General features: G+C 35.1%; 1 protein-coding gene across 2 annotated transcripts in view; it reads right to left on the bottom strand.

Moving 5' to 3' along the window:
- Positions 1-24668, bottom strand: part of SERPINI1 (serpin family I member 1) — a 93997-nt gene that overhangs the window by 20980 nt on the left and 48349 nt on the right. Inside the window, exons 2-6 of one of the 2 annotated variants that reach the window (XM_079156394.1) lie at positions 11980-12041; positions 10423-10690; positions 9149-9379; positions 7430-7624; positions 5723-5927 (exon numbers count right to left, since the gene is read on the bottom strand). In XM_079156394.1, the coding sequence (XP_079012520.1) occupies positions 5723-5927; positions 7430-7624; positions 9149-9379; positions 10423-10672 (881 nt within the window). In that variant the 5' untranslated portion in view covers positions 10673-10690; positions 11980-12041. The remainder of the gene's footprint in view (positions 1-5722; positions 5928-7429; positions 7625-9148; positions 9380-10422; positions 10691-11979; positions 12042-24668) is intronic. The other variant, XM_079156393.1, reaches the window with a different exon arrangement.

Below are 24668 nucleotides of genomic sequence, written 5' to 3' on the forward strand. Positions count from 1 at the left end.
AAAATGGATAGATGGTGATTAGCTGTGCCTGGTTTAGTAACAGGCATTAATATGAGCAAGTAAGCTAAACTATTTCATAATTGAAGAGTAGCTCTTAGAAAATGAAAATTTAATTTTCTTCTGCTGCCACATTCAATTTCTCAGTGGACAGCACCCGAAGGCCACATTTTCTTATGAACATGGTTGAATTAGAATATATGATACTTATTAAGTATTCATTTAGCATTCTGTTAAAATACTCCAAAATAACTTTACATCTTCCCAAAATTGAAGCTTTTTCAAATAGTGTATTTAACTTATGGAATTTAATAAGGGAAGCATTAATACTGCAGTGAATTTCTCATATTATCAAAAGGAATTTTCTATAAAATTCAAGGAAAAATACAAAGATAATAATAGAATTTCACTAAATGATGGTTAACATGGACTAAATGGTTTACAAGTTCAGACCTGACTTAGAAAATAATTTAAATTGGATTATTACTGTTCAAGAGAATATTGTTCTTTGGAGTTAAGATACATTTATACATTTAATGTTTATACATTAAGTATATTAAGGTCAATTATATATTTTCAAAATTAGCTTTCTTAGATATTTACTGACTACTTCTCCATGAGAATAGAATTCCAGTGGAATCTTTCCATATAAACCTATTGTCATATTGATAAAATTCTAGACACATCTGATCTGCCCAAATTGAATCAGGAAGATACAGAAAACCTAAACAGACCAAACTCAAGTAATGAAATTGAAACAGTAATTAAAAGCCTTCCAAAAAAGCCCAAACTGTATGGATGCTCAACTTAGTTCTACTAGACCTTTACAGAAAAACTAACGCTAGTCTTTCTCAACTTATTCCATAAAACTGAAAAGGGGGGAACACTACCAAATACATTCTATGAAACCAGTATAATCCTGATGCCCAAATCAAAGATGCATGAGGGACAGAAAACTACAGACCAATATCACCAATGAACATATATGCAAAAATCCTTAATAAAATATTAGCAAACTGCATTCAAAACATCAAAAAGTTAATACATCATGATCAAGTGGGTTTCATTCCAGAGAGGCAAGGTTGGTTCCACAAATGCGAATCAATAAATGTAATTCACCACTTAGAATGAAGGACAAGAATCACATTATCATCTCAATAGATGCAGAAAAGGTCTTTGACAAAATCCAGCACCCATTCAGAATTTACCTCAAGATTGTAAAGGCCGTTTATGACAACTCAAAGCCAATATCCTACTGAATAGAGAAAAAAATAAAAGCATTTCCTCTACAATAAGAACAAGACAATGCTGTCCACTCTTACCACTGTTGTTCCATACAGTCCTTGAAACATTAGCCAGAGTGATCAAGCAAAAAAGGGAAATCAAAGGGATACAAATAGGAAAAAAAGAAGTCAAACTATCTCTCTTTGTTGATGACATGATCCTATATTTAAAAGACCCAAAAAAGAAAACTCCACCAGAAGACTTCCAGAGCTTATAAATGAATTTAGCAAAGTAGCAGGATACAAGATCAAGACCCATAAATAAATAGCTTTCTTTTATTACCACAGTGATTTGTTGATTCAGTCAAGGAAGAAATCAGGAAAACCATCCCATTCACAATAATCAAAACTTTTTTAAAAAATTTAAAAAAAGTAAAAACCTTGGGAATTAATTTAACCAAGGAGGTACAAAACCTCTATGATGAAAATTAAAGAACATTGAAGAAATTGAAGAAAAACTTAGAAGATGGAAAGATCCCGTGTTCTTGAATAGGCAAAATAAATATTGTTCAAATGGCCATACTACCAAAAGCAATATACAGATTCAATGCAATTCTCATCAAAATACCAGTAACATTATTCACATAATTAGAAAAAACAATTCTTAAATGCATTTGGAAGAATAAGAGACCCAGAATAGCCAAAGCAATATTAAGGAAGGAAAAGCAAAGCAGAAGGCATCACGATACCTGATTTGAAATTATATTACAAGCTGTAGTAACAAAAACAGCATGGTGTAGGCTTCAAAACAGACATGAAGATCAATGGAACAGAATAGAAGACACAGAGGTAAATCCACATACCTACAATAGTCTGATATTTGACAAAGGTGCCAAAAATATATTGTGGAGAAAAGACAGCCTTTCAAACAAATAGTGCTGGGAAAATTGGATAGATATATGTAGAAAAATGAAAGTAGATACTTATCTCTCAACCTACACAAAACTCAAATCAAAACAGATTGAAGACTTAGGAATTAGACCAGAAACCTTACAACTGCTAGAAGAAAACATATGGTCAACATTCCCTCACATAGGTGCTGGCACAAAATTCTTTAAGACCCCCAAAGTACAAGAAATAAAACCAAGATTCAATAAATGGGATGCCATTGAACTAAGGAACTTTTGCACAGCAAAGAAAATGAGGAAGAGCATGAAGAGAGAGCCACAGAATAGGAGAAAATCTTTGTCAGCTACTCCTCTGATAAGGGATTCATATCCAGAATATACAAAGAACTCGAAAAACAACACCAAAAAATGAACAAACAAACAAAACAAACAAATAACCCAGTCAATAAATGGGCAAAAGAACTGAAGAGAAACTTCGCAAAAAGAAGAAACACAAATGGTCAACAAACATGAAAAACCGTTCAGTATCTCTAGCAATCAGGGAAATACAAATCAAACCGCACCAAGATTTCCTCTTACCCCAGTCAGACTGGCAATGATCAAGAATACAAACAATAATAAATTCTGGCAAGGTTGTTGGGGACAAGATACAACCATAAATTCTTGGTGAGACTGCAGACTAGTCCAACCACTTGGAAAGCAGTATGGAAATTACTCAGACAACCAAGGAAACAACCACCAAATGACCCTGCTATCCCCTCCATGGTGTTTTCCCAAAAGATATAAAATTAGCATATTACAGTGATATAGCCACCTCAATGTTTATGGCAGCACAATTCCCAATAACTAAATTATGGAATCAACTCAGGTTCCCATAAGTAAATGAGTAGATTAAGAAATTGTGATATGTATATGTATATATTATATGTACATATTACATATATAATATGTTCTACTCAGCCAAAATAAAAAAATGAAATTATAGCATTTGCAGGCAAATAGATGAGAATGGAGAAAATCATGCTAAGTGAAGTAAGCCAAATTCAGAAATTCAAAAGTTTAAATGTTATCTCATATGCAGAAGCAAGAGTAAAATAAAGGAAAGGGGGAGGGAAGGATAGGATAACATAAAGGAAGATCAGTAACATAGAAGAAAGAGATTAAGAGGCAGAATGGAAGGATGGGTAAAGGGAGGTAATGCAGAATGAATTCTTTAAAAATCATGTTATGTGCATATATAAATATACCACAAGGAGCTTTACTTTTATGTATAGTGAGAAAGAAGCAATCAAATACAAATAAGTAGATACAAATAAGCAAGAGAAAGTCTAAAAGAAGATGAGAGGGGAAGGAGGATGGGCGGGGAAAAAGGAAGGGAAAAGGGTGGGGATCATGAACTGAAATCAATTTCCACGCATATGACTTTGTTAGGATGAACCCAACTACTACGTATAACTGTGAAACTCTAATAAAAAAGAAAAAATAAATAAAACTATTGTCATAGAAAATGATGCATATTAATCTAGTCAAAAATAAAATAATTGAGCAATTTGGGTTGTTAATTACTTTTTTTATAAGCAGACAATGACATGTATGGTTATATATTATGTTTGGGTAGATTATGAATATAAAAAATAACTTTGTAGCCAAAAATATCTGCAGTTTCAAATAGATCTCCTTAACATACAGAAAAGTGAACTAAGTTTTTGGAAAAATAGACATTTACATAAGACATAACTGGGGTTTTTTTGGTACTGGGAATTGAACTCAGGTGGACTTAACCACTGAATCATATCCCCAGCCTTTTTGGAACTTTATTTAGAAACAGGGCCTCACTGAGTTGCTTAGTGCCTCACTAAGTTTCTGAGGCCAACTTTGAACTTATGATCCTCCTGTTTCAGCCTCCTGAGCCACTGGGACTACAGGCATGCACCACCAGGTCCAGTATAAGACATAACCTTTTAAATGAAAATTCCTAAAGTCTGAATAAAAATGAATGAATGAGTTTTAATAATTCAGCTGTAATATTATTGTCTTATTTACTTCCTTCCAATGTTCATATATGAACATATTTGATCAGTTTTCTTAATTTGGGATGAGTGTTAGAACTGTGCTACCACATATACACATAGATTGATCTGTTATATATTGGTGTATCTTGTTTTCTAGTCTAAATATACATATTGTGTCCATAGATAGGTTGTGTGTGTAATGGATGTAGATTTCCTACAAGGTTTTAAGGTACTCAAAGATAGAGTAAATATTTTCATTTACCATGTCCCTGTGGTGGGACAGAAAACTGGCTCTACTCTTAAAGAAATCACAGGAGGAAAGCAAGACTCACAAAAGGTAATGTTATTGTGGGATGGTAACAGGTAATAACATGGAGGTGCAAAAGTAAGTAAGAGTGAGAGTCACCTGCTACAACAGGCAATTCATGGAAGGCTTTCTAGAAGAACAGTGTCCAAGTTGATCCTGAAGGCTAAACAATTTGGAGCAAAGAAATGTGAGGAGGACATTTTGGTCAATACAAATAAATGGGGACTCAGACATGAAAAGGACATGATGCATGTGGCAAAACTAAAAGCACACAGATAGAACATGCTACAAAATGTTGAGGTATTGAGTAGCCAGAGGTGAGTCTGAGGGAGTGAACGGTAGTCAGGATATTCCGGTAGCATGGATCTTATTCTTTCAGCCACAGGAAGGATTCCGAGCAGAGCTGCTTCTACTTGCTCATTTATGGTTATATCTTGAAACTTAGCACAGTGACTTTCTTGCAGTTCTTAATGACAGAAATGTGTGGGAAGCCATCCATGTTTAGCAGAATCAGGCCAGGGATACAGAAGTCTGATTCCCAGGAACTGGCAGTCATGAGAGACTGTTTCAGATAGGTAGGTGACCCTGTACAGAGGTGGCTCACCCCTGAGGAAATACTAATTCTCTAAGCAAATGGCTTCCCTAACCCTACCCCATCCTGTTCCTCACAGAACAGATTTCCTTTGACCTGTGCGACTATAAATAAACGGAAGGTGGTCTTCTCCATCTTGTTTTGAGGCCAGCTCTTGGCATGGCCCAATCCATCACACCCCTTTCCATTTAAAAAGATTATTGGCTCTTTTGTTTATTTAATTAGATAAGTTTCTTAGTGATTAATCAATAGCTGGCATGATCGTCCAATAGAAACCTTTTTCCTCATTCACACTGGATGTGACAGGAGAACCCCCCACAGAGATGTTTTTCTCTTGAGGTGTAATCAACCTTAGTAACAATTTACAGAAGACTGTGAATGAAATTTAGAGATAATTGCTTGAAAAATACTTCTAGAATGAAGTTAAGACTATTGAATCATATCTGAACCTAGGTCTTGGCATATAGTACTGAATGAATCAATAAGTGAATATATGTCTCTGGGCAGGACCATTTGAGTATGGAAAGAATCTGCAAGAGAAAGAGAAGAAGAAGGAAGAGTTGGAGAGGAGAGAGAGAAGGACACTTAAAATTCAAAAACAGTGGCAATAGTTTTTCTGAGTCAAACCTTTCTTGATAGCCCTCCCTTCATACTGTGGGAGGGGTCACACAGGAGCCCCTCACCTGGGCAGGTATACTTCCACTTTTTGCTTCTTCACAGAGTTTGCCCATTCTTCAATCAGCTGTGCTTTGACCAATGGCTCCAGAGTGGCCAGTGGAACTTCCTGCCTGGACAGTACCAGCATCATGCTTATCTCATCTCCTTCATATGGTATTTCTAGGACTTGGTAAATACCACCAGCTTCATTGGAGCCATCACTAAATTCCCCTAAAAAAGAAAAGAAAGATCATATAAGACCCATATTTTTAAAAAGTTTAAATTTGTTATAACTTTCTTGTTCTACTGTGTATGAAATAAGAAATTCTGGCATCTGAAAAAAAAAGAAGGTTCATTTGAAAATACACCCTGAAATTTAAATGATTCCTCAGTCCTGCAAAGTTTATTTAATTTTAAATCCCCAGAGTTATTTCACATAGCTATGACATATTCTCTAGACTTTTTTTTTTTTTTAATGAGATTTTTCAATACATTTAAAGGTATCATTAGCAACAATGAAAACTCTGGCTAGAAAAACAAAGCCCTGGCTCCAAGTTGGACACAAATCTCATTTACCAATATCTGCCTATTTTCAAAGAATGGGAAACTTGACTTTGAAATATGTGGTACTCTGATATCACCACAACTACAGGTTGTAAGGCCAAGGGGGCACAGCTGAAATAAAATCTAAGCATATTTCAAGAGTCATCTAGTATATTTATGATGATTAAGATCCCCAAATTAGGTAATTTGGTAAATGAGGTAAACTGGCTTTGTGTTCTATGAATTTAGCCAAATTACCTGGGCTTTAAAAAATATTAAAAAACAACAACAACAACAATAACAACAACAACAAAAAACTTCTGTCCTACTGCTTTAAACTTCCTCCATTTTCAAAAATAAGTGCAATCCTTTTGTTATGAATATTTTCCTACAGTGGATGTAGGTTTTTTAGACATCAAACTAAACATTTTGATTTTCATATAAATGGGTATTGTTCTTTCACATTTTGACTGTTAACTTGATTAACTGACTATAGTCTTTCAATATTAAAACATACTCTGAAATAGAATAAACTATTCTAATATATATTTGGCTTAAAATGCATTTTGGCTTATGACTTAACAAATTATTACAATTCAATTTAGTATATAGGAAGAAATAGTATTCTAAAATTCTGAAGGGTACAGTAAAACATCTTTGAAAATAATGCCAAAGAGATTGAATACTATCTTTGTACTGCAAATTTCAACTCTCAATAATCAAAACTATGAAGGAACAATTACGTGTGAACACACAGACACATATCTAAAATCAAAATTTTAAAGGAATAGAAAAGTTCTTGTATGAGAAGAATGCTCATAAATCCAAGGTAGTTAAGAAACTCAAATCTGTAGTGAGTCACATAGTACACTAAAAACTTTCCAAAGTCAGAGATTTATAGAATAAATCAGAACATTCTTGCACAATGCCAGATTTTTTTGGATGAATAAAGCCCACTCGGCAGGTGTGATCAGTTTTATAAATTAAAGAAACATATTGGAAAACTGTCAATGCGTATGATATTCACTCAAGATCTAATTACAAGCCTTTGAAAATGCAGCCAAGGAAACGGAATTGTAGCCCAAATTAGATCAACAAAGAGTTTGAGTAATGAATATTTCATGTCCTTTCTTAGAAACTTGTCAATATGCTGCAAGAAGAAAGAAAAAAAAAATCCCAAAATGTTTTACCATAATAAAATTCTCCTTGTTGATACATCATTGGAATCTGGACTTCACTTTCATCATCTTTAGTGAAGGAAAAGGTTCTAGTATTTTCAGGTCTAAACTGTGACTTCCAGTTCCCCTTGAAATAGACAGCATTAATGAGGGCCAGATGAGTGGCAGCATCAAAATCCCTTGGGGACACCAAATCCTTTAGCAGATCTATTTAGAGAAAAATAAACAGATGAAAATTCATGTTAAACTGAAAATTGAAGGGGGAACCAAAAGATTATGAATCCACTAATTGATAGAGTGGCCCATAAAAATTATATACCAAATTTAAAATTAAAAGTATCTTTCAAAGGAAGAAATGTTACACATGTATGTGATTATAGAATTAGCAATTAAGGGTATGGAAACAACAGTGCTAACATAATACTAACATCAACTTAACGTCATCTTGACACCCAAACTACAGAACCACATTCAATAGAACCTCAGGCTTCACTACCTTCTAGCTGCAATAGTGCATGCATATGACACTCTTGACACAAAGTAAGCACTCAAATGTTTCTAAATTTACAAGTGAACAGTTGATTAAATGTTATCCAATCCAAACTTTCCCTCAGAGAATATTGGACATCTTCCTGCCAATGCAACAACTGCATTTGAAGAGGCAAAATTAAGTGAGTGAAAGCCAATTTAACTCATGATGCATTGTTTTCTATCTTTTGAAATGCTCAAATCTATTTTGAAAGATATTGGGTCTTTGCTGTTTGCTAAATGTGCATAAAAGAGTTTGAAAACCAACAGATTTTAATAGTTTGACCTTTTTCAGGGAGGTTATTATTCTTAATTTTATTCTCTGAATGCAAAAAAACCCACTAAAGTGCATATCTTTTATTTTACATTTTAATCTCATAGTTGAAAAACAGGACCAAAATTTGCTCTGTAGTCTCTCATTTTCTTGGTCATAGGAATTCTTAAGGTAGAGGATTTCTCAGTATTTTGTAAATTATAGCATTCAGGGTATCTTATTAGGGTTTTTTGGTTCCAACATAAAATTTTAGATTACCATTATTTGGGGAATTTATTTAATGAACAGTTAGTCTACTTCTTAATTAATCTTACTTTTTAGATTTTAATTTCATTTATTTTGCTGGTAAAATTGGAAAATAAAATGATAAAGTCTGAAATATCTGGAAATCTTAATTACATTTAAAAATATGAATTAGAAATAAAATTTAAAATCTAATGTATCTTTTTCTAATTTCCAATGGAGCTGCTTTTTAAAAAATAAATCTTACTCAAATTTTTTATTATCAATTAAGTTCTATGATACAAAAGTCAGTAAACATCTTTAAACTCTGATTTTAACTCTCTAATTCTATTTTAATCATATTGCTAAGAGTAACCACTGCCACTCTATCTAGTAATAATTTATTGGTCAGCTCAAGCAACATTCTATATAGTAGTTGCCATTACTATTCAGACACCCATCAATAAGAGCACAGATTTCAACTGATTAGTGCCCAAATCCTTTACAATGCCTAAAGACCTAGCTTCTTCCTTAAATGTTCATTCATAAGCTACATTTCTATAATGGACTATAGTCTACACAAAATTGTCATTACATACCCAACTCAATGCTACCTAACATTCAAAATGTGAAAAGAGTGAGGGACAAGATATTTTCAGAAGTAAAAGATGCTTAAAACTAAGCTATTAGAGAAAGAAAGAACATACTATTTGTGTTATTTTCCACCCACTTATTGATGTGGTTGGCCACTGCTACATTTTGACTGAAGTCCACATGATTTACTTCTGCATTAAAGTATTTTTTCATCATTTGCAAAAACTCATCATTGATATGAAATCCATTTTGCACAAAGAGGGAATTGGCAATTTTCATCACATATTGGTTCTCTTCAGCTGCCACCATGTTAGAAAAATCCTTCAAAAAAGAAAATTCTTCTCCTGCAAGATGACAAAGGACAAGTTTGTTAGTGGGAAAATATGGCAAGAGTGAAAGAACATTACAAACCAGCAAGGGACATTAGGAGAACAGGGACCCAAGGGAAAAACAGCAGGATACTTCCTTCATTGGCAATGGTAAAGAGGTTTCAATGCTTCTATCAATTCTGGATGTTCAAATTAACTTTTTGCAGCTTAATATTATCAACTGATATTATTTTATATTTCATTATCTTGATAGAATCTACAAAGTAAGAGTTTTTTTTTTTTCTTTTTTCTTTTTTTTTTTTTTCTTAGTTGTTCTCAAAGTACTCAGGTTACTCTCATTAAATTGGTCTTATTTGGAAATTATCAGCAAGAATTAAGTTTAAAACTCAAGATATTCCTTTAACTTTTATTCTCACTAGACTTTTTAAATCTCATGATCAGAAAATCCATTGGAAATTGTTTCAGTTTTTAACTCTCTCATGAATTAATTCACATGTATACTGGAAGCCTTAAAATAGAAATCATACATCATATCAAAATGATTATAAAGTATCTTTTGGTTGGAAATTTTATCTAATACTTAGAATTTTAATAATAATATAATATTTCAAAAAATTTTATTAAAAAATTTATTGCTATTGATGCAGTAAGTAAAGTTGATTTTAAGCAAAAATGTCTGATATCCTCAGAAAACCAACTTGCCTTTATAGCACTCATCACTGTTGTCATTTTTAATTTTTTTGTATCATAATTGATGAATACAGGTCTTTCTAGACTAGAAACTCCAGAATTATTTTTGCTTTTGTTTATCATTTTGGGGTTTTTTGAAATGATAATAATTTTGAAAAGAAATAATTTATCTAGATTTACTCAGCCAAGATGGAGCCAGGAATTAACAAATTAATAGTTCTTGCTTCCTAATCCTTCCTCCAGCCCTGTCATCTCCTAAGATCATTTCTTGCCCTGAGTAAACATTGCCGCCTCTGACATAGGACAACATAACTGAGTTCAAAGTTAAAGCCAAACCATCTTGAGAAATTAAACCTAAGCCCCCTTACCATTTTTCAGGCTGTCATATCCCATTGAATGACGGATTTCCTTCAGAGTGGAACCCTGAGCACCCAGTTCCATCATTCCCATTGCAAGGGCGATACTCAGTGGAGAGAAGAGAATATTTTCATCTTCCCCAGTGACTCGAAGATGGTTATACATATTCACTGACAACTCAGCAATGGTTTCTTCAGAGAAAGTGGCCCCTACCACCATACTGTACAGAACCAGCAAAGAGAATAGTCCAAGGAAAGCCATACTGGAATAGGTTCAAGCCTGGAAAACAATGATTTGCTTATCAATTGCCAATTGTCTCAAAAAAATAGAGTAAAAGGTAAGTACATAAGAGATTATTTCTTAGCAAATTTGTAAAGTGAGGCAAACATTTCTAAACATACACAGTATTAATAACTCTACAACAAAAACCTCATTAAAGGATGTGTTAGGAAGTTCACCTTTTTCTTATTCATTTTTTGGTGTTGGAAATTGGACCTCATGCATGCTATGCAACATGCTCCACTACTAAGTTAAACCCCCCACCTTGAAAGTCTTACTTCTAATGATCCAATTAATATTCAAATAAACAAATAAGATTGCTAAGATCTGAGGATTCTTCCAGGAATAAAATAACCATGATCCTCACCTTCATGAGGTTAAAAGTAAATAAAAATTTATACAGGTAATTCTAAAGTCATGCTTCGTGAGGCTAGTTTAATAACATTGTCACCTCACCACACATATTTTGATCATGATTTTGAACCAACTTACCCTAGCTTCTAATAGGGTACATAGTTCTAGGACAAGGGTAATGAAATCCCAAAGATGTTTACAGGGCTTGAGATGAGCTAGTGAAATTAGGTGTTTGAAAATGTGGCTTTACCCATTTACTACAATGTATTAAATTAATACGCCTTGCAGCTGGGTTACCAGTTGATGGAAAGAGACTGGACACACATCTGCCACAAGTCTCAGTTTATTCTGCCCAGGCTGCAGAGCTCACTGACAATGATAAACCAGACAGAGAAGGAGCAGACTCAGCACAACCTTGTGAATTGTTCCTGACCTGCTGGCTCCATATGAGGTTGCTGTTTTCAGCGACAATCTTTGGGCAGGGAGGAACCTCCTGCCAAAGTTGAGAATAAAGTTGAATTCTTGCTATTTATACTCAGGCTTATGTTATCATCAGCTTATACCAACCAACTGGTGGTTGTTTTTGAAATGAGCATTTCTAACTATCAGGATTAGATAATTCTTGAACCAAATTGAAGGGCATCAAGGTCCTATTTTATCTTGGGAAAAGAAAGCATTATTGCCCCCATCCTTCTGAGTCCTATTTTTGCCTCTCAACATGCCAGTATTCCAGAAGCCCTGTCTCTCCTCAAATACCGTGACCAGCAAACACTGGGGACAGGATCCCCTCTTTTCCTTGTATTCTCCCACTCTGTCACTACAGGCATCTGGAAAGCAACATATAAACTGCCATTGAATAAACATATTAGGAAAACTGCATTTTAATTAGGATTCAGCATTAACGGTCTCCATTAATCAAATAAGAGAGTGCATACACATTTAACTGAAGAACAGTTCATTTCCAACAGGATTTTGCATCAGAAGATCCTCATCAGTCCTGTAATATTTGTAATTCTTATTTCAGAGTACTGCCTGGTCAGTTTATAAGTCTTTCACATTTTTGAGTCAAAAGTGTTTGTTTATTTTTCCCAAGTTCCTCTCCCCTAACCCTTACCTCCTCTCCCCTAACCTTAATTAGATTTGAATAATTCTGACTTGTATGAAGGCTGGGTCAATATGAACTATTACAACCCCTGCTGCTAATGCCCTGGCTGCTACTGGGACAGAGCAGTCTGTGTAGCTTAGGCAGCCCTGGGACAGAAGCCAGGTGCAAAGAGCCCACCACCATGGGAAGGCTACAAATGCCAGAGCATTCTCATTTCTTCTTGTGCTCCAGAAAACTCCAGGACCAGGTAGAAATAGAATAGACAGAGCTTTCTCTCTCTAGATTCAGGTGACATTTAGCAGGTATTCTTGTAAGTTAAACAAGGACTTAAGCCATATCTGGTATTTACTGCATAGATTGTAGTGCTACTTAGTGGAACTCAAATCCAGTCAGATTCAAAAGTCCATCATCTTAATCACGACACTATACCATTTTTGCTGAAGGCCCAAATCTCGGCCTCATTACTTTCATTTACTGTTGTTTGGTCTAAAACAAAGAAACTAAATTCACTAGATGACAGTTGTTTCTGTCAGTCGATAATGGAGTTATTAAGAAACCACTGCCTTTAGGACGAGCTCATATTTCAGGCAGTTAAAAAATATTTATAAAAACATATAAAAAATTCATTAAAAAAAAACAAAGAACAATGTACTACCAATCAATACATTCCAGAAAACAAAGTTTGACTCATCATATGTTTATAAGCATTTTTTTTTACAAATGAATATATCATGAGATAATCACAGCTAACATTTTCAAGTACTTATCTTATTTAAACTTTGTAATCACTCTGTGAGAAGGAACGCTTATTGCCCCCAATTTATAAATGGAAATGCAGTCTTAGAGGTGAGGAACTTGACCAATGTCATATAGGAAGTTGTAGAGTCAGGGCTGGAGCTCAGGACACCCCTACAGTGGCTGAGGAGCCACTAAAGTAAACTCCTTCTCCAGTGTTTGATAAGCAGGAAGACATGAGACTTGGGGAACAAGACTTGAATTTAAGTCCCAGGTGTGATGTCATGCTGTATAACCTTCAACAAGTCACGTGCATCCTCTCAACCTCAGCTTCCTCATTTGTAAAAATAAAGTACTAGTCCCTGCATAACAAAACTGTTAAAGAAATAAACGAAAAAAACGTGTGAACTACTCATTTTAAGCTACAAGTTATACTAACATTGGATATTATTATGAGAAAATACATTTCATAGGTAAACTTGCCAAGTCAAAAAAGAGGCTATAGAACTAAAATGAGTATTTTATCATTGCTATTGGCCATCTAATATAGCACCATTATCTATGATCATAGAGGTAAGATGAAGAAATGAAAATATATAAAAACAGGTTTTTGTCCTCAGGAAATTCACATCATTGTGCAGGAGTATAAAACCTATTACAGTGGTTCTTACCTTTTTAAGAAAAGAGATCTTTTAAGAATACGGAGAAGGGTAAATCAACCCTTCATAAAAATACATAAATGTAGATAATTGAAAATTATATCTGGCCAGGATATTCACATGGCCTCAGATTAAAAACCCCTGGTCTACATCAGATGGTCCAGATGTAGAAGTAGTATATGCTGGACCTGCAGCTGTGCATGTTTCCCTTTCTGGGGTAGAGGGAGTAGTGATGTCAAAATCACTTAGGTATCTTTGGGCTTCTAGAGGACTCCTAGAAAAGCACCCGTATGTTTGTGAGCGAGGGCTCTTCCGGGGCAGTAAGCAGCAGTCCACTGATTACATGTTCTGCTAGGATGTTAGGAGCCTGTGGCTGTGAAATAGCAGCAGTAGTTCATGCCAGCAAACATTTTGATAAAAGACTGAAAGAACTCTGCTTTAAAAATGTACTTTTTGGCCATAGTTAACTAACCCTTCCTCCATTAAAGGCCAAATTTCTAGGTTTCAGGCAATATTACCTCTGCTAGCCTGGTCCAGCCTCCACTATTTACTCCTGGTTGTTGGCTCCCTGCACCTCTGTTGTCTCTAATTACTCCTGAAAGCTTGGAGGTCCTTTTTGGCTAGGGGTGGGGGTTTCCTTTCCATGTTCTCCCTCATGAGTATAGAAGTTCCCATGGATCTATCCAACCCTAACCCTGCTCACTTCTCTCTTCAGTAGTAAGAAGTAGGAAGTAAACCACTGAAAACTCAAAACAAACATACATTGACTATGATATCTATTCAGATTATCCTCCCTAAAAGTAAAATTCCATTTCTGGCCTTATTTTTATATTTATTTGTGATGTACATTGCTAATTGTTCATGGGATATTTATTCTTCAACTCTTGGGAGTACTTTGCATAAATAGTTCAAACAGGATCCCTTTATTTATTAATCAAACTCACTTATATCTTTACAATGTCAGTCTGACTCTTCTCATCGCTTTCCCCCTCATGTTTAATGGGTTGTCAACATTTATTCTACACTGCATTTCTGGTACCTCTCCTGACTCTCGGTCCATAGCCACAACAGTGGTCCTTGCTCCCGATGCATTCTCAAAGACTATGCTACTGGTTCCCAGTCATTCTCTGAACTCTGGTTACTACCCTGTTCAATCCAACATAACAATAGCCTCCAGATCAATCTTGATATCATATGGCCAGGTTATTTTCTTACTTAGAAAACCTCAAAAGTTCCCTCATAGCTGTAGACAGAAGTCCAACATTTTTAGTCTTGAAACTCCTTTGCACTGTGACCCACCATAACTTTCTACCCACTACTCTCAATCATGGGTTCTACAACTCTAGCCAGACTCCTCTGTGCAAAACATATTTCAGAATTTCTCTCTTTTGTTGATGGTTTATGTAGCCCTTTTTCTTTCTTAAATTACCCCAACCTAGTTTCATATGTTCAAAACTTAACCATTCCTCAAGATTCTGTTCCAATTGTACCTCCTTCATGAATACCCTCCTGATCCTTCAGGTAAAACTGCAATTTTCCCTTCCTCTGAAATTTCATCTTATTTTTTTTTTTATCTCTATATCTGCAATAGTGCACACCACTGCTTCCTGCTGTTAAAGATAATTCTATGTATGTATCATCTCTTCCTAGGTTTATTGAGGGCAAAAATAGAAGGTATTCATCTTTTATGTCTTAGGCTGATCGGAATAAGCACATACTGCATTATACATAGTAGGTGCCAAATCAATATTTTTTGAATTAATACAGCACAGATATTTAAGCACAAGATGTTGCATTAGAATGAACAATAAGAGTTGCTGCAGCTTTTGAGTTCTTGAGGTTAATTTAACCTGAGGCCATAGGTAGTGGCTCATTTCCATTTTTTTCCCCTTTGATAAAGTGTTTCCTTATTGAGTGTGAGATCAGCTTTCCCACTGGACAAAGTGGTATTGTCACCAGCACTGGCACAAAACAATGACTGGACATGTGATACATTAACAACAGGTACACCACCTTGAACGGTCACAAAAGTGGCACTCAAACATTACTGTATTAACATCAATCTACAAAATGGCAGACCTCACTCTTAATCATAATAATCAATAGATTCTCAAATGAGCTTCTCTCACTTGGAGACTTACATTGGAGATTTATTATTTTCAAGCAAGTGAATAAAATGCCTTTTTATAAAAATCACAAGGGGCAGCAGCACCAGAACAGGAGTAGATCATGCTGCAGTAGTAGAAAAGGAAAAAGTAATTGAGCTACGAATAAACTACCATTAATTCTTGCATTTCTCCTCCGTGATGCCAGTGGTAGGGGTTGATTGTGTGCTGTGTGTAAGTGTTTATTATTTTAGAAAACACTTCATTTAAAACAGGGAACTAAATCATCTTGTAATTGAAGTGCAAGAAATCACAAGGCTAAAACCAGCATTATAAAACAGATACTTTAAAAAATATCATTGGGAATTAATCTTATTTGTAAGGAGATTGAGGGTGGGGATGTAGCTCAGTGGGAGAACACTTGCCTTGCATGCACAAAGTCCTGGGTTTGATTTCTAGTACTGCAAAAAACAAAAACAAAACAACAACAACAAAAAAAGCCAAAGACATTTATTTATAAATGTGCCTTGTTGACTTCTTAACAACTCAATCATTTCAAATTTTTAAAAAATGTTTTCATAATTATAAGTTGAGGAAAAAGTGGAAGTGCTCTTTAGCAGTTGAGAAAACTGGCTGAAGAATGTTCCTTCCTTTAGCAGTGAAAAACATAGGAAATAAGAGCTAAACACAAGGAACCCTGTCTTAGAAGTAAGTCCTCCAGTCTATTAATTTTCAGACTTTTGCATGCAGAGGATTAGCAATTTTTTAAATATCTTAAAATATTGAAGGAACCCAACATAGGGTGGCTAAATTTCTATTGATTATGAATGCATTGGAGTTGGGGCAAAAACAAACCAACAATAGCCACAGCAAAACCCCAACCAAGCCAGGTGTGGTGGTACATGCCTGTAATGCCAGCAGCTCAGGAGGCAGAAGGATTGAGAATTCAAAGCCAACCTCAGCAAAAGTGAGAAGCTAAGTAACTCAGTGAGACCCGTCTCTAAATACAATACAAAAAATAGGGCTGGGGATGTGACTCAGTTGTTGAGTGCACCTGAGTTCAATTCCTGGTACCAAAAAAACCCAAAACAAAACCAACCCCCCCCCCCCCAAAAAAAAGTCTCTTAGAATCACACAAAAGAATAAACATTTCAAAATGAAAATGACAGTCCTTTAAAGCTAATATATTTGAATTAATAAATTCTCTTTTTTTATTTTGCCAAAGATTGGAAGACTGAGTGTTTGTTAACCACTGTTCTAATTCTGATTAGTATTAGCATAACAAGAACATTTGCCACAAGTCAAAATCTTTAGGCCTTTGTTTCCTGACTTTCTAAGAGAAAGGCTTAAGTTAGATAAGCAGCAATGAAGCTAGAAAATTTGAGAAAGAATTTGTCCAAAAACAGAAAAGTCACCATCTTGTGAAAAAAAAGTCGTATTTTAGTAACCTGTAATTTAGCAAATTATGAAACATGCATTGTATTCTTCGTCTACCTCAATTTTAACTGTTTTGAAATTGGAATAAATCTTATAATCATTATCCAAAGAAGTCAGCCAGTCCTCAGGCAGAGAGGCAAGCTGTGACACAGCTGTCATTTCTTATGCAGGTGTCACAGCTGGGGCAAGTTGTGAATTTGAAGCTACTTGTTAATTCTTGTTCCCTCAGTGGACTTATTTCCACTGGTGCTGCCTCTCATAGCTGTCCTTAAACTTGAATCTGGAATTGCCCTTAATAGGGCATTCTGTGTATGCAGATGAGAACAGAAAGGGCACTGGAGGATATAAATGTACTCCAAGTAAAAAAAAAATACCCAACACTCAAAAAATGAACGAACTAATTTTCTTGCAAAGTAACAACCAAATGCTTTACAAAGGACCCAAGAATAGAAGACATGTGCAAATAGATAAATCTGTTCAAGGAGATAAATCTTTTGCCCTTGGGATATACAAAAGAATTGTTTGTTGGGTGCCAAGCAGTACAGCTAAAAGCAGAAGAATTTGCCAAATCTCTCAAAATAAATCCTGTTGCTTTCAAAGGCAGGAAATATGTATGTATACTATGCTAAAGACTTTGCTAGGTGCTAAGTTGCTGAAAACTTCCTAACTTTCAAATTACCTGAAAAAATTTAGGTATATAATTAAGTTGAAGTGTGTGTGGAAGGTAAGAGTGTGGCGATAGACTACTAAAATAATCAGGTGGAAATGTAGAGAATTCCAACATTCTTTGAAATGCTTTATGATTCCCTCAATCAAAAAACACTAAAAAGGTTACAATCAGAAAATGCATTGTGAAATGATCACATGATATGCATGATAAATGATGAACAGAAGTGATTCAGAGGAATGTGAAAGGCTTAGATTTAAATCTTTCCTTATTGAAAGAACAATATGCCATAGTAGGAATAAGGACACTCCACTACTATCTTTTTTAAAGAAGTGTACCTTTTTTCCCTTTAAATTTTTCTCTCTTCCCCAAAAAACTGTTATTAAGTCAAAATATCTGTTAAAAATCAATTGGCCAGAACCAAGGAAATAAGGAACTGCAAAAAGGGCTTAATTCTATTATTGTTAACATCTTAGAAAACAACACCTAGAATATAGTACCCTATTATGCTGTTTATTTTAAATTAAAGGTCCTTGGAGGGCAGCAGATGCTGGAACAGTCTTTATCCTGATATTCCCACATCTGTCCTAAACAGGACCATCAGGAAAAACACAGGGCCCTCCATCTTCTCTCTGAAATTTCAGTCTTGGGAAAGAAGATTGAGGGATGTAACCATACCTGGACAGATTTTATCACAACATATTATCTCTCAGTCTCTTTCAAATCTTCAAAGGAATCACTGACAAGGTAATTGCTGTTTCTTGAGTCTATTCATTTTTCCAAAGATCATGTACAACTCCTATAAACAGCCTATATTCCCCAAATCTCTCCTCCTTAGAAAAAAGGTTAGGTTAGGGTTAAGCTCAATCATCCAGGCCCTCTGAGTTCACATACTTTGTTTGGCTTCCATGCTTATTCATATTAACAAATTTTATTATGGGTTTTCTCTTGTTAATCTATTGTTCATCTGTTTCTCCAGACTCATTTATCAAACCCTCAGAGGTAAAGTCTGAATCTCCCTATAACACAAATTTTAAACCTTGTTTCCTTTTCTTTTGTTTCTCTCTAACCACCCAGCAAGCTCACTGTGACCCTTTCCATGACTTTTAACTTGCAGTTTTGAGTAGATACATGTCTGTTCTTTTTCCTGTACTTTTGAATCAAGAAGAGGAAAGCACCTCAAGTGTCTCTCAAACAAGGTTAACTTGGGAAAACACTAGATAAATCAAAAGGACAGAACCATGGACAAATTATAGAACTTATAGAAAGTATTTGTCAGAAAAAAAAAAATATATAGTCCAAGATGATGAGTAGATAGATGTCTTGTAGGGAAAACTATGCATTATCTAAAACACACATTTCCAGGCAGATTCTGTTGTTTGGGATATTTCCTGGAATTTTGGACCACTCTAAGTTGTAGAAGACTGATAGTGATGTAAATGTCTCTTGATCATAAAAATATAGAGCCCACATGCATGGTGGAGTAGAATGTAACTGATTATTTCCCTGTGGGTATTGACCAGTTTTGCATCTATTAAGCAGATACATTTTGGGTGTTTCTGATATACTTATATATTTGTCTGCTTTGTGAATTCTCTCCCAAATTGGTCATAATATCTTATAGGTTCTCTCATTAATTAATAAGCTAAAATTTTTAACATGTAGTCATTTTATATAAGTATGAAAGTCAAGATTGTAACCTTTAAAAATAATTATCCCATCTGCTTTTTTAAATCCTTAAAGCTAGACATTTTTCTTTCAAAAATATTATTTTTTATGAGATAATCCAAGGGTCAGAGTAAGAAAGAACTCAAATACTAGCCTTTTCTTAGTCACTAAATATTCCTTAATTATTGGTTGCATTAGTAATGGACCAGTGGTACCCCAAAATTATTTGGGCAAACTGTAGCTGGGGGTTACTAATCACATGGTAATTTGCACTGACCTGGATGAGCTACAAATCAAAATTTCTTGAGCATTTTTGCATGCATCCAGGAGGAGAGTTGGGCCTGATGGTCTGCTCATTTAGGGACTAATCTAGTCCTGGATATATTGGAGCACAACCAAGAAAAATTGTGTTGTGGCAAAATTCCCCAGGAATTTCTAAAATGCTTTGTTAGATGTTTAATATATTAAGTCTGGATCCCTCAGCATTGACAGAAAAGTTAATTGGAATGAAGATGAACTGTGACCTTTGGCAGTACCTGAGGCTTCCAAGAAGTTTTGAGTTTTCCTGGAAGTCTCCCTGGGTGGCAACATCACCTTTCCACTAGAGGTTATGGGCTTCGAATCTCCAAGAGTATTTCATAACTACCATAATTTCTTGGGAAATTGTTTTAACCTGGTACTAGTGAAAATTTGGTCAATCCTTTTCCCATCTTAGGTCATAAGTAATTTCTAAAATTAAAAGTGAAAATAACTTGATTACTTTTTGGCCTTTAAAAAGTTAGACTAATACTGTTAAAGAGAAAAGTTATTCATGACACTTTTTAAAGATGGTCAGGAAGACTGTACTCAAGAGAGACTACTGCAGTGGGTATATCACAGCAATGGGGAGACGTTGAGCATAACTCCAAATACAAGTGGGAATATATAGCCAAGGAAAAGGATGGAGATCAGTGGATGGAAAATTACTAAGCGGAAACATTAGCAGCCAGGGGGGGTTCTGCACAAATGAACTTGACAGGAATCTTGCTGGAGGAAGGCCAGGATGATACAAAAGATGAAGAATGAGGGATTTGATCATATAATAAGGGTGGAGTATCCTTGCTAAGATGCAGAATTCTTACTAAAGCCTGAATAAGCAGACCCAGGGTCTAGTTGAGAATAAGGCTCAAAAGAAAATGACTCACATTCAGTCAAGGAGAGAATCCTTATCATTGCTGCCCAATAAAATTTTCTGCAATGATAGAAATGTTACAGATGCATGTTTGTCCAATGAGGTAGTCGCCAGTCACATGTGGCTACTGGGTACTTGCATTCTGGGCTAGTGCTACTGAGGCACTGAATTTTTTGAACTTAAATTTAGTTTAAACTTAAATAAATGGTTAATGGTTACTGCATTAGACAAGGCAGTAGTAGAAGTAGGCTAACAGATCAACTTTTTATAACACTTTCTTAACCAAATAGTCCATAGTACAAGTGTATAAGACAAAAATAAGTAGCATGAATCCTACAAACCATGTTTCTGTACCTAAGATGTTTTTGTTTAAAAAACAAACACCCTTTCCTCAGGAGATTGCAAATGATAAAGTGACTCCTTTGGAATTTCAAAGTCTTTGGTTAAAGCAGGTGATTACGGGGGAAAATAAAATAAGTGTCAACAAAGTCCAATGAACTGGCAAGTTCCCAGTTCTCCTGGAAATATGATTTAGGCTTTCCATAAAATGGTAATGAATAATTCTCTTTGGCACAATAGGGGAGAATAAGCACTTGCCAATGAACGGCTTCCTCTGGATTTGTGTCAGAAGAGCTTAACAAGTGACACAGGAGCCCTAAGCCAAATTCAGGAAGTAGTTTCAGAGAGATGGGTGAAAGTCATCAATCAAAGTCACATGTCATCCAAGGCCATTCTGGAACCAAGCCAGGCATTAATGGTCTTAACTTACCCATTAATGTTTTTAAGAGATCCCTACCCTTTGCTCTCTTCCCCAGACATTGTCTGGCTTGATTGTTTACAAGAACATGAATGTTAATACAGGATGCAGGAAACACCTTGTGTACCCCCTAATTTTGTAGGTAAGAAACTGGGCAATTTTTGTGGAACAGCTTCTTGTGTACAAAGGGTATTTAATGAATTAAAGAAATTGTCAAATGTTAATGCAAGACCTAGGATTTCATTTATGCCATTCACTCTTTTAGTAAATACTAATCCTTGCTAACTATGTGCCAGCCCCTGTGCTAGGTGCTAAGGGTATAGAATAAACCAAGATGACATAAGCATCCTGTCTTTGTGGCATTTTCTTTTGTATGTTTTTCAAAGAGATATTCAGATTTTTCAATCTGAGTTTTTAAAAATTAGATTTTCTAATTTTTCATTATTAAAATGTTGCTTATATAATAACTTTTTAAAAATTGATCCTGTTTCTGAAAATCTAAAAATACATCCTGAGCTGTAAGGTTACTTCTCAATTATATTGCCAAAGGAGAGAGTTGTAGTTTGACTTGCTTTCAGTCATTCATGTGTTTGTATGACACTTCAGTGTGTTCTGAGGACTGGGGAATGAGGTAAAATTTTCAAAGAGGTTATTTAATGCACAAAGACTTTCATAGCTTTCCAAGTCAGTTTTAAATTTGTCTTGTTAATGCACATTCAGAACTGCAAACATGCTATTTTAATATAATAATATCCCAGTAGAGTAAAGCAGTTTATAGGGCCATATACAAAGGATCCAAATCAAATTACACTTGGCTATGTACACTTGGCTACATTTTAAAAGTGTTTCTTTCTTCTTCTCCTTTCTTCTCTTTCTCCCTTGCCCCTAGTTTTCTCCTCTATCTCTTCTATTTTCTTCTCTTCCTCCTCCTTCTCCTGTTTTGGATTCTTTGTCTCTCTCCACAACAATATCAGCCTCAGCTATTGTTATTTTGCTGCCTTATCAATAACCTGCGAACTTATATAATAAAATCATGTGTGAGGATTTTAGGACATTTCCTTAACTCTCCTGAGGTGAAATATTTAGGTTCACTTGGCTCCAGTCTCTACTGAGGTCACGCAAAGCTACTTTCTTAATTTGGCTAATGACCATAATGTTCCCAAGATGAGCACTCCTCTCAGTAAAATGGCTTAGATTAATGGGATTCTGACATCAACTAAATATGGAAGGATGTTAATATTAGCTTGAATCTTGTGCAACTGTTGTTTTCTTAAGTCAAAGTGGTCAAATATCAGCAATTCCATATGTTACCTACTGTGTATTTGTTGTATGCAAAGCTCAATGGTAGAACTTTTTTAAAAAATTAGTTTTTGTGGTGCATTATAAATTACCCATAATAGCGGGATTCATTGTTATATATTCTTACATGCACATGATATAATTTTGTCAATTTCATTCCCCTATACCTTCCCTTTCCCTTCTCTTCCCTCCTCCCTGCACCTTGTCCCTTTCCTCTACTTTACTGATCTCCCTTTCATTTTCATGAGCTTTCCCCCTGCCTGGTTTTTTGGCTTTTTTCTCTCCAGCTTTCACATACGAAAGAAAAATATGACCCTTGACTTTCTAAGTCTGGCAAATTTTTCTTAATATAATGCTCTCAAGTTCTGTTCATTTTCTGCAAATGACATAATTTCATTCTTCTTTATGGCTGAATAAAACTCCATTGTGTATATATGCCACATTATCTTTATGCATTCATCTGTTGATGGACACCTAGGCTAGTTCCATATCTTGTCCATTATGAACTGCACTATTATAAAATATGGGTAGCGTGTATCCCCATTCCATGCTGACTCTAATTCTTTTGGATATAAAACAAGTAATAGGATAGCTGGGTCATATGGTGGTTCCATCCCTAGATTTTGAAGATTAGACCTTTCACATGCTCTTTTGCTATTTTATATTCCATATCATTGTTTTGCTGTTTTAAAAAATGCATGCTAACTTAGAAATCTGGAAGAAATTCTGTATTATGATTTTTCTCCAGAACTCTTCTCACCTTGTACCAGAAGTATTAGTAATTGACAGAAAGAACTCTCTGATACAAACCACCAATCTAAATGAAGTACCTCTTCCTTAATCATAAAAACACTCATGGTTGGGCTGGAGTTGTAGCTTAGTGGTAGATCACTTGGCTAGCACATGGGAAGCACTAGGTTCTACCCTCAGCACCAAATAAAAATAAATGAAGTAAAGCCATTGTGTCCAACTAAAAAAAAAAAAAAAAAAAAAAACACTCATGTTCACACAGCTTTTCCCTGAGGAAATTAAGTGATATACATGATTTTATAAACATTCATTTTTTAGGACTACAGATTGTGGCAAAAATGAAAGTAAGGATGTGTCAAAAATAATTTTAATTCTTTGCTTTTTAAAGCTCTCATAAACTCAAAATAAGAAATTTTCCTGACGTTGAGTAGTGTTGTGCTAATGCTACCTGAAAATACCTGCCTGGTAATGCTATTTATAAATGTTGCAATAGGGAAATTTCTAAAACTGGTTTCCTCATCCCATTCCTTGCTGCAAAAAGGCAACTTGTAATTTTTATTTCTGATTGTGGGCAAACAAGTAGAGCATAAGTTGATATAAAAAGGTTCTGAGAAAGTATTCTGGTTATATTTCCCTGTAATTTTCAGAACAGCAGTTTTACAATATTGTAACAGCTTTAGGAAGTGTGTAGAAAGATGTGTCAAGGAAGTCAGCCAGTGTTAACGAGGGAGAAGAGGGCAAAAAAGTTGGGAAAGAATGGCATTTCTCCATGAGGCACTTAAAATGGTAATTGACCACTCTTATTTTCAGAGATCAGGAGAGGAATGGATTTAATTATTTTCTTCTGAATCTAATCCAAGTTTAACAGTCCTCACTGGCAGAGGAAACTATCCTTTATCGAGCTCCTCACATGCCAGTATAAAGCTTTCCCCATCATTGGACAGGTGGAATAGAAGGAATAGTTTATGGATCTTATATTGTGAGCACCCAGCATCCCTGGTCCTTGGCATACTATTAGGATACATGGCTCCCCTTCTTAGTTAGCCACTGGAAGATCTCACAATAATCCAAGTGAAATGCAGGTAAAGGAGGTTTTTGGGTTTTTTTTTTTTAACTTTTTATTTGCTTCTTATATGTTTTAAGCATTCTCAAAATTTAAATCTAGCTGTGTCAGAGAAATTTCAGAGACTATTTTAATGACCCCAGGATATGTGTCAGAGACTATCATGTAGATGAGACTTGTCTACAGGTAAATTAGAATACAATGGACT

This window comes from Sciurus vulgaris (genome assembly GCF_902686455.1).
Source record: "Sciurus vulgaris genome assembly, chromosome: 10".
In the NCBI taxonomy this organism is placed as follows: Eukaryota; Metazoa; Chordata; class Mammalia; order Rodentia; family Sciuridae; genus Sciurus; species Sciurus vulgaris.